Source organism: Nerophis lumbriciformis, linkage group LG34 (assembly GCF_033978685.3).
Source record: "Nerophis lumbriciformis linkage group LG34, RoL_Nlum_v2.1, whole genome shotgun sequence".
In the NCBI taxonomy this organism is placed as follows: domain Eukaryota; kingdom Metazoa; phylum Chordata; class Actinopteri; order Syngnathiformes; family Syngnathidae; genus Nerophis; species Nerophis lumbriciformis.
The window spans coordinates 94,386-105,000 of NC_084581.2; the positions used below are offsets into that span (position 1 = coordinate 94,386).

The window sequence follows — 10,615 nt, forward strand, 5'->3', positions numbered from 1 at the left end:
CCTTTAACAAAACAATCCTTGAGCCCTGACTGGAGGGCGAGGCAGGCATAAATAGAAGCCAGCTGGTTAGTTCAAGTTAAAGTAGCAATGATTGTCACACACACACTAGGTGTGGTGAGATTATCCTCTGCATTTGACCCATCACCCTCACCCCATGACCAGGTGTGGCCAGGCTGCCAATCAGCGACAGGTGAGGAGGGAAAAGCGCTCAGGGAGACAAACAGGAAGTGGGACCAAAATAAGAGCGCTGACTAGGAGATAAACACAAACGCAAACAGACCATGTGACACCTGACGTGACAGGTCGTCACAGAAACGAGGGATGGATCTGACGTTTATCGAGAGACTTAAGTGTTGAAAGTAAAAAAATAAATACATTTTTAAGGCATTTTTTATTTGTCATTGCTCAAAAAATAATGAATTAAAATCAATGATGTTATGAATTATTGACCTATTTAAGATTGCAATTGCGTTTAGTAAACATTATTATTTAGTTGTTTTGCCATAACAAAACAGGGTTTTGACAAAAAGGGCATAAAATATAAAAAAATATTATGATATGGACAGATAAACCTGAAACTGATCTAGGGATTTAATTGTTGAATGAAAAAATACAAGATAAATAAAAATGAGCTATTTCTACCATTGTTATGAGCGAGAGCCTTCCTGGTCGCCAAGAAAGCAGTGCGAGGCGAGTGGAGAACAAACGGATTTAATGACAGAGATGTGACACAATGTGATATTGATCATAAGCAGCGGCCACTCAAAGAAAGAAGAAATCCTCGTCATGATGTCAAGGCCATGAAACGTGAGCCCCGAATGATTTTCTAGCCACCAACGTTTGATGTTGAAAGTATTTTAACGGCCAAAGAAGAATAGATGGAATAGCGTGAGGAGCAGTGGGATGAAGAACAAAGCACATCTCCATGATGGAGACATCTCTCTGTGTTCCAGTGCACAAAGCATCCTGGAGGAAGAAGATGACTCAGCACATTCCCAGCAGAAGCAAGTTGAACATCATCTTCACACAAGAACATTTGGAGGTGCAGACTTACTCAGCCTTCAGCCGCCACATTCTCGGAGAGCTCCACGCCGCCGTGGCGAGCTGCGGGACAAACGCAAACGGTGAAGGAAGAACATCCAGAAGGTGCCTCGTCACTCACATCAGATCTTTGAGGTGTGACTTGGAAAGATGAAGAAGCAGAGTGCTGCTCTTCTACTTCCTGACTAGGATACTTGATGAGTCAGCACACTTGAGGTCTCATTTGGCTGATCCTCATCATGAGGACTCATGTCAAACGTGAGATATGCCACACTTTGTATTGCGTGTGCTCACAGGAGGGTCTTTTATTGTGAAGGAGTCAGCTCAAGTTGGGATTTTCAGGCTAAACTTGTAACAAAGGTCCACATCAGACCTCCATGTGAGTGACGCTTCACCACGGCTTTGTTTCTTGCGGCTCAAAGAAAAGATGTTTTACTTACGAGCTGGATCGTACTGGGCTGAAATGAAAGTGAAACAAGGTGAAATGGACTTTTTCCTCACGTCTTTCTATGTGAGAGTGTGCGCTCTGTCTCTGTGGATCTTTGAGTGTTTGGCTGGAAAGCAACTAAAACATGCAGCCCGGATGAAAGCATCAACTCACGGCCTGGACCGAGAAGAAGAAGAAGAAGAAGAAGAAGACGGAGGACATTGGTGTCCCTCACCTTGTCTGTTTCTGTGACACCTGACCATGACGATGATGATGGCCGCCAGGACGGCCGCCACAGCGACAACCGCCGCCGTGGCAGCGAGGGCGACGCTCCAGTTGTCTGTGGAGAGCAAAAAAGCACAAGTGGAGTGACAAAGCATGAAGAGGAAACCTTCATGACTACTTTGCATGCAGACGTCAAGCGTTGTCATGGTGACATGGATCAATAATGGTGACAGGTGGACTTGTGATGGGAAACATCTCCAACTAAATGTGTCTTTCTCACCTTCATGGCTTGCGTTGCTCAGGATGCTTCTTCTCTCCAGCTTGGTGACCAGGTCCTCCTTGACGCCAGACAGCTGGAACACACATTCGTACTTGCCCTCCACCTCGGCCGTCACCTCCACTTTCAGCTCCACCGACATCTGGAAGGTTCCGTCGTGGTTGGGGAGCAGCTCTCCGTGCTCCACGTCCTCGAAGATCTGCTCGCCGTCTTTCCTCCAAAACAGGTCGGCTAAGTCGGGGTAGAAACCTGTCGCCATGCAGGTGACAGGAGAGGATGGCGTCTTCTGGAGGAGGAACACCTCTGGAAGCTCTGCACAGGAAGTGATGTCACGTGTGAACAGAAGACAACGTGGGGAGAAGGTGTGGATGGAGGTAAAGATGGAGAGAAGGTGTGAATGGAGGTAAAGATGGAGAGACGGTGTGGATGGAGGTAAAGATGGAGAGAAGGTGTGGATGGAGGTAAAGATGGAGAGAAGGTGTGAATGGAGGTAAAGATGGAGAGAAGGTGTGGATGGAAGTAAAGATGGAGAGAAGGTGTGGATGGAGGTAAAGATGGAGAGAAGGTGTGGATGGAAGTAAAGATGGAGAGAAGGTGTGGATGGAGGTAAAGATGGAGAGACGGTGTGGATGGAGGTAAAGATGGAGAGAAGGTGTGGATGGAGGTAAAGATGGAGAGAAGGTGTGGATGGAGGTAAAGATGGAGAGACGGTGTGGATGGAGGTAAAGATGGAGAGAAGGTGTGGATGGAGGTAAAGATGGAGAGAAGGTGTGGATGGAGGTAAAGATGGAGAGACGGTGTGGATGGAGGTAAAGATGGAGAGAAGGTGTGGATGGAGGTAAAGATGGAGAGAAGGTGTGGATGGAGGTAAAGATGGAGAGACGGTGTGGATGGAGGTAAAGATGGAGAGACGGTGTGGATGGAGGTAAAGATGGAGAGAAGGTGTGGATGGAGGTAAAGATGGAGAGAAGGTGTGGATGGAAGTAAAGATGGAGAGAAGGTGTGGATGGAAGTAAAGATGGAGAGAAGGTGTGGATGGAGGTAAAGATGGAGAGAAGGTGTGGATGGAGGTAAAGATGGAGAGAAGGTGTGGATGGAGGTAAAGATGGAGAGAAGGTGTGGATGGAGGTAAAGATGGAGATAAGGTGTGGATGGCGGTAAAGATGGAGAGAAGGGGTGGATGGAAGTAAAGATGGAGAGAAGGTGTGGATGGAGTTAAAGATGGAGAAAAGGTGTGGATGGAGGTAAAGATGGAGAGAATGTGTGGATGGAGGTTAAGATGGAGAGAAGGTGTGGATGGAGGTAAAGATGGAGAGAAGGTGTGGATGGAGGTAAAGATGGAGAGAAGGTGTGGATGGAGGTAAAGATGGAGAGAAGGTGTGGATGGAGGTAAAGATGGAGAGAAGGTGTGGATGGAAGTAAAGATGGAGAGAAGGTGTGGATGGAGGTAAAGATGGAGAGAAGGTGTGGATGGAGGTTAAAATAGAGAGAAGGTGTGGATGGAGGTAAAGAGGGAGAGGTGTGGATGGAGGTAAAGATGGAGAGAAGGTGTGGATGTAAGTAAAGATGGAGAGAAGGTGTGGATGGAAGTAAAGATGGAGAGAAGGTGTGGATGGAGGTAAAGATGGAGAGAAGGTGTGGATGGAGGTAAAGATGGAGAGGAGGGGTGGATGGAGGTAAAGATGGAGAGAAGGTGTGGATGGAGGTAAAGATGGAGAGAAGGTGTGGATGGAAGTAAAGATGGAGAGAAGGTGTGGATGGAGGTAAAGATGGAGAGAAGGTGTGGATGGAGGTAAAGATGGAGAGGAGGGGTGGATGGAGGTAAATATGGAGAAAAGGTGTGGATGGAGGTAAAGATGGAGAGAAGGTGTGGATGGAGGTAAAGATGGAGAAAAGGTGTGGATAGAGGTAAAGATGGAGAGAATGTGTGGATGAGGTAAAGATGGTGCGAAGGTGTGGATGGAGGTAAAGATGGAGAGAAGGTGTGGATGGAGGTTAAGATGGAGAGAAGGTGTGGATGCAGGTAAAGATGGAGAGAAGGTGTGGATGGAGGTAAAGATGGAGAGGAGGGGTGGATGGAGGTAAAGATGGAGAGAAGGTGTGGATGGAGGTAAAGATGGAGAGAAGGTATGGATGGAGGTAAAGATGGAGAGGAGGGTGGATGGAGGTAAAGATGGAGAGGAGGTATGGATGGAGGTAAAGATGGAGAGGAGGGGTGGATGGAGGTAAAGATGGAGAGAAGGTGTGGATGGAGGTAAAGATGGAGAGAAGGTATGGATGGAGGTAAAGATGGAGAGGAGGGGTGGATGGAGGTAAAGATAGAGAGCAGGTGTGGATGGAGGTAAAGATGGAGAGAAGGTGTGGATGGAGGTGTTGGAATAATTGTTTGTAAGTTATCACAAAAGAAATGTTGTATTATGAATGCTGTATTTCGAGGCCTAACAAAAGGATGAAGGCTCGTGAAACGCCACTGTGATTTCAGCACGGACAGATGGCAGGATGTGCTCAACTCCTGGAGGAACTCTCTTTGAAGTGTTAAACGAACTCTCTTTGAAGTAATTCACAAACTCTCTTCCAACTATTTGGTCAACGCTATTTACGACACGCTGCCCTCTTGAAGTCACTGTGGACAGGAGACGGGAGGGGTTGTCCATTGTCCTCCAACACCTGCCCCAGCTGGATCCAGGAAGAGCCAAGCCCGTGAAGTCCTCTTCTTGGACTTCAAAGCGACCAAAAACAATGACTGTTTTACATACCTCCCCATTCCTATTGTGACATATGTTGGTGCGTGAACATGGAACATCTGAATTAAAAGAGGAGACGAGAACCTTCTTCGTCAGAGCGTGCTAAGACACTGTAAGAGGTTACAGGTTGAAGCCGTCTCTCCTCAATTGAGTCCAAATTGAATTCTGTCTCTGTTTGATTCCTTGCCTTTTGTCTTGTGTAGCAGATGTCCTGTGTTTGAACTTGACATCTTATTGGTCCTTCGAGCCGGATTCCAACACGTCTGACGATTCCAGCATGAGTAAGTGAAACCAGAGGACCATGGCAACCAAATCCTGATTGAGGAACTGCTTTTTCTTCATTTCGGGCTGGAATTGAAAGACTGACGGAAAATCCGAGGACAAAAGGAAGGAAGGCAGAGAGCAGTGAGTACGTTTTAAATTGACGAAGAAAGAAACGACTAAGAAGAAGCGTGTGACTGAGGGTTACGACGCATAGACAAACCCTGTAAATCCTAGGCTCTAACAGGTAAAAAGGCCAAATTAGAGGGACGTCGGAGTCCAACGTCCGTGAGTATTAAAATTTTAAATAAAAACTGAATTAAGATAAAAACTGAAGAGGCCAATATACTGCAGGTAAACGGAACCGCGAAAACTGGAATCCGTAATATCCATAAACAAACATACTAGGGGGTGTCGGAGCCCACAATAATTTGAAATATCCGTGAACCATTATCCTGGGGACGTCGGAGTCCAACAGACCTAAAATGGTCTATTCAGAATAAAAAACTGAATTTTGTCCGTGAAAAAACAATAACCTGGAGGGCGACGGAGTCCACATGTAATATACATTGAAATTTCCGTAGATCAATATACTGAAAGGTGTGAATGTGAGAATGTGTGGGAGTAATCGCCATTAGGCTATCACTCCATATGAAAGTTGTGAGAAGTAAATAGTGGGTTATTGTGGATGCTCTAGGCAAGACACCTCCACTGGGGAACCATCTCCAGTAGAAGCGACGTGTACCACAATAATAAATTAAACCACTATCTTACAACAAAAACAAAAGTAATCCTTATAAGTTTCGGCTCTGTAGGGGGCGACGGATTACTCCAAATTCTCAAAATGGAAAGAGGGACACAAAGAAACGCAGATCTAATATGGTCTATTACAATCTATTTAAACCAAAATAGAAGACAACAACCACAACGTCAGCGGTTAGACCCTACTGCATGTTGGCGTTGAAGCAGAGAAGGACATTTTGCAAGAAACTATCCTGGGAAAAAAAAAATCAAAGTAACTCAGCATGACTGTTAAAAGACGACACCAATTAGTCATGTTGTCAGCGTATGCCATTGGTGGTAAGATCGCTGCAAATGTGTTTGTTTGTTTGTTTGTTAGTGTGTGTTTAAGTGTGTATCTTTCCAGGTACAAATTGTGTAAAAACCCTGGAGGTTCAAATAAAAATAAAAATAGGTTAAAAGAAAAAGCAAATAGGAGAAAAATCTCAAAGTGCTAAAATGAGATAAAAGTAAAAATAGATGAAGAAATAGGGAAAAATCAATAATAAGAATTAATGCAAAATGAAATAAACTAATGCGAGAGAGAGATAATGGGGGTATTGAAATAAGAGATGAAGAAAAGGTAGACTGAAGATATACATGTATGTTTGGATATATAAAGAGCGCTTTTATATATACAAATATATATATATATGTATAATTAAATAATGGAACAAATAAAAACCTAGATTAATAACTATAAAAGTGTTGCTGACCTTTGCCCTTAAGAGTGCACTCACCACTTACACATCACCGTGTGTGTGTGTGTGTGTGTGTGCGTGGCGCAGTGGGGGAGGTGTGGAAGTGAATTTATTACATGTAAATTTAAAGTAGGTTTAACTTTGAAGTGTAGTATAACATTCTTAAGTTAGATTATGTTTTAGACATTTGCAACACCATACATCTGAGTGTTGAGCTAAGATAAGATAAGGACATAACATAAAATAAATAAGGAGGTATGGCAATCAGGAAAACTATCAGCTAGCGATAGACAACTGATTGCTTTGAATATTATTGAATAGTAATTGCAAATAAAATATATAAACAATGGGAAGAATGTAAATTCTGAGTTTAAAAGTATAGACTAAGTGATGTATAGACAGTTAAGTGAGTTTAAAACATTACTTAAAAATGCATAAAGTAATATGTATAACATTTGAATTAGGAGGAAAAATAACATTAGCGTTATTAAATAATTTACATAGTGAAAGACAAAATAAGCAAAATAAAAGTACAATTATGCAAAAGAGAAGTAAAGAATCTAGAACGTTCTCTAAACAAAAATGGACGCACTATTGTGGAAAATAGAAAAACTAAGTACGACAAGTACAAAAACCACAAATAAAGAAGCATGATTCATTTTAATTGTAGAAGTCTACCAAAACACTTTTCTAAAATCAAAAATGTTTTGGAGTCGCTTAAAGGTAGATTTAAGGTAATTGCTTTATCTGAAACATGGATAAAGAAAGGCAAGGAGGTTGATCTGAAATTAAAGGACTATGATCTGTATGTCACTAGCAGAGACAATAGGACTGGAGGAGGGGTGGCCCTCTATGTATATAATGAACTAAATGCAGACCAGTTAAATGTATGATAATGGCCATACATGTGTTAATGGGGTGTGTAGCTGTTGAGATAGAATTAGAACAAAACAGAAACATTGTTGTTACATGTGTACCGTATATAGAAAACCAGGATCAAAAGTGGAAATCTTTATGGATAAATTAGAGGAAATGATTAATGGTCTAAATAAAAATAGGACTATCGTAATTTGTGGAGATTATAATATTGATCTTCTAAAGGTAGATTCACATAAACAAACATCAGATTTTGTAGAGATATTATATGAAAAAGGGCTGTACCCATTAATTACAAAGCCTAGTAGAATAACCACAACTAGTGCAACCTTAATAGACAAAATCTTTACAAATGTTTTAGGGATTCACATCACTACTGGGTTAGTGATAAATGACATAAGTGATCATCTGCCTATATTTGCAATATTTGACTATCAATTCCCTAAAAGAGCATATCATCAAATACTTAAGAGGAAAAGAAGTGTCAATCATATTAACAACTTCAGGTATGACCTATTAAAACAAGAGTGGGAAGAGGTGTATACAGACGATATAAACACGGTCTATGATTTTTTTCGTAAACATTATATTACTCTGTATAACAAGCATTGTCCTGAGGTTCCATGCAGATCTAAACAAAGGCAAAATAATGCACCTTGGATGATAAACAGTTTGAAAAATGCATGTAAAAAGAAAAATAGACTTTGTAAGGCGTTTATCAAATCAAGAACAGAGAATGCTGAAAAACGCTGTAAGAACTACAAAAACAAGTTGACCAATATATTGAGACAAGCAATGAAAGGAATACAAAGAAATTATGAGGATGATGTTGAACAAAAAAGACATCTATGTATGTCCAGACAATAAACCAATCTTACAAAAAAATCGGTATAAGTGAGCAGCAATATTGAGCCAAGGTTGAACTCATGGCTCAACAGGAGGGATATGAATGCCCTTATACAGAAGTACTATACTTCCTATAGTTTAATTCTTATAAAAAAAATTGTATAAAACATCTATGCAATTAACTAAATAAGAGTGAAGGAAAACATTATTGTCTGGTCATAGTAGATGCATTTTCAAAGTAGTTAGAAATATTTCCTAAAGGGAAAGCAGATGTGCTGACAGTAGCAAAAGCATTATGCAAATATTTAGTAAAAATGTACATTAACATTACAAGTACAACAGGACTAACACCATTTGAAAGATAGTGGAAAGACCAACCTGGGTACACTTAGTACATTGTAAAAAGGTCATTTCTGTTGAATCATCCAATAAGGAAAGGGAAGCAAAGTCTGGTAATAGTGTGGACGCACACGATGACTAGAGTTGAGCCAAACCACTGACCTTGGTAGAGGAGTGAATCAGCAGAAATGACACCCCAATGACTCAGACGGTCCATAAACATATGGGTTAACGATATTGGTACTGGTCGGCCCTGCCCCCCTAATATGGTTCACTTGGGAATCTGAGGAAAATGTAGAACTCAGGAAACAAAATGATACTGCACCCATAGTAAACCCAAACCACTGGCAGAATCAAGAAGTAAAATACACTCACAGGGGAGGTCGTATTAGAAGACGGGCAATGGGAGGATTCGGAGTAACCCCATTAGTGGAAAAAAAAAATGCCAGAAAACCCATGCCAGAAAAACAGTAATGGGAAAAAGTATTTGGGATTGTATTTAAAAAGGTCATAAAATGAAAAAAAAAAAAAGTATTTGGAATTGTATTTGTGTTATCAAAGGGACATTTTAACTAGCACACTACAAATTCCACTGTGACAAAGTTGTAAGCATACCATTTGATGGTGTGTCAAAGTTTGTTAATAATTGGTTCCTGTTTTGGTAATTAATTTGTTCCTTATGGCGGAGCAAGTGGGAAAGGCTACAAAAACTGATTGTGTTGTATGTATAAGCCCAGACAATTACTCAAGATGAGTCAAAAAAAAAAAGTTGAATTGAAGTAATGAGCAAAACAAAATTGACCCTGTAGCTAAAGAGACAAAACAGAAACCAATATTTGATAAATATGTGAAAAAAGCTAATTATACCTGCATTAACATGCAAGACTCTGTACAACAGTTAGGAAACGTATCATCAGATAACTGCATACACATAGTAAAAGTATCAATATTTGTACAAGAATTGTTAACACGCCTGAACAGTTTGATATCTGAACATTGGAAAATAATTAGACATGATGTAAACTGGCAAAGTGTTGTAGATCCAACTTATATTGATGGGTGTCCAAGAGGTGTATCTGATGACTATAAATTGGTAAATCAAGTTGCAGCTGAATTTGAATCATCCGTCTACTGGTGGTGTACGATTAACAAGAATGTTGACAGAATAAACTATGTCCACTACAACGTACAGAGATTGGGAAATTGGACACAGGCCGGACTTGAATCAGTCGCTGATCAACTCGCCGCCACCTCCCTTATGGCCTTTCAAAACCGTATGGCGCTGGACATGTTGTTAGCGGAAAGAGGGGGTGTGTGCGCAATATTTGGTGAACAGTGTTGCACGTTCATACCAAACAACACCGATGCAGAAGGTAGCCTGACCAAAGCACTGGAAGGCCTTCGCACCCTCAACGGTAAAATGAAAGAGCACTCAGGCATAGATACATCTATGTGGGATGGGTGGATGGACGGTTTCGGCAAATACAAGTCTTTGGTATCATCAATTCTAGTATCTATGGCCGTGTTTGTAGCAATACTGACGTTGTGTGGATGTTGTTGTATTCCCTGTCTGCGTTCTATGCTTAACCGTCTAATTACCACAGCGATTAGCCCAGCAGATGATAAAGCTGTTCAGATGCACTTCCTGGCGGACGATAAGGAAGATGAATTTGATGATGGGGATACCTACCTGGATGGTGTTCCTGATCTGTTTCCAGACCCGAGTAACAATGAGAAAAATTGATGTTGAACTCTGAGTGTAAACATAACTTTGTCGTAAGGAAATTAACCATTATCTGAAAATTGCAAGAAGAAGTTATTAGGGATAAGGAGATTATAGGAACGTTTTTGCGATAAACAGGGGGGAAATGTTGGAATAATTGTTTGTAAGTTATCACAAAAGAAATGTTGTATTATGAATGCTGTATTTCGAGGCCTAACAAAAGGATGAAGGCTCGTGAAACGCCACTGTGATTTCAGCACGGACAGATGGCAGGATGTGCTCAACTCCTGGAGGAACTCTCTTTGAAGTGTTAAACGAACTCTCTTTGAAGTAATTCACAAACTCTCTTCCAACTATTTGGTCAACGCTATTTAC

General features: G+C 41.2%; 1 protein-coding gene across 1 annotated transcript in view; it reads right to left on the minus strand.

Annotated features, from left to right (window-relative positions):
- Window positions 1-614: 614 nt before the first annotated feature.
- The window catches only part of LOC133576544 (class I histocompatibility antigen, F10 alpha chain-like), a 15,964-nt gene continuing 5,963 nt past the window's right edge, over window positions 615-10,615 (minus strand). Inside the window, exons 4-8 of the mRNA XM_061929846.2 lie at window positions 1,974-2,282; window positions 1,704-1,808; window positions 1,482-1,499; window positions 1,055-1,104; window positions 615-966 (exon numbers count right to left, since the gene is read on the minus strand). Coding sequence (XP_061785830.1) covers window positions 1,055-1,104; window positions 1,482-1,499; window positions 1,704-1,808; window positions 1,974-2,282 — 482 coding nt within the window. The 3' untranslated portion in view covers window positions 615-966. The remainder of the gene's footprint in view (window positions 967-1,054; window positions 1,105-1,481; window positions 1,500-1,703; window positions 1,809-1,973; window positions 2,283-10,615) is intronic.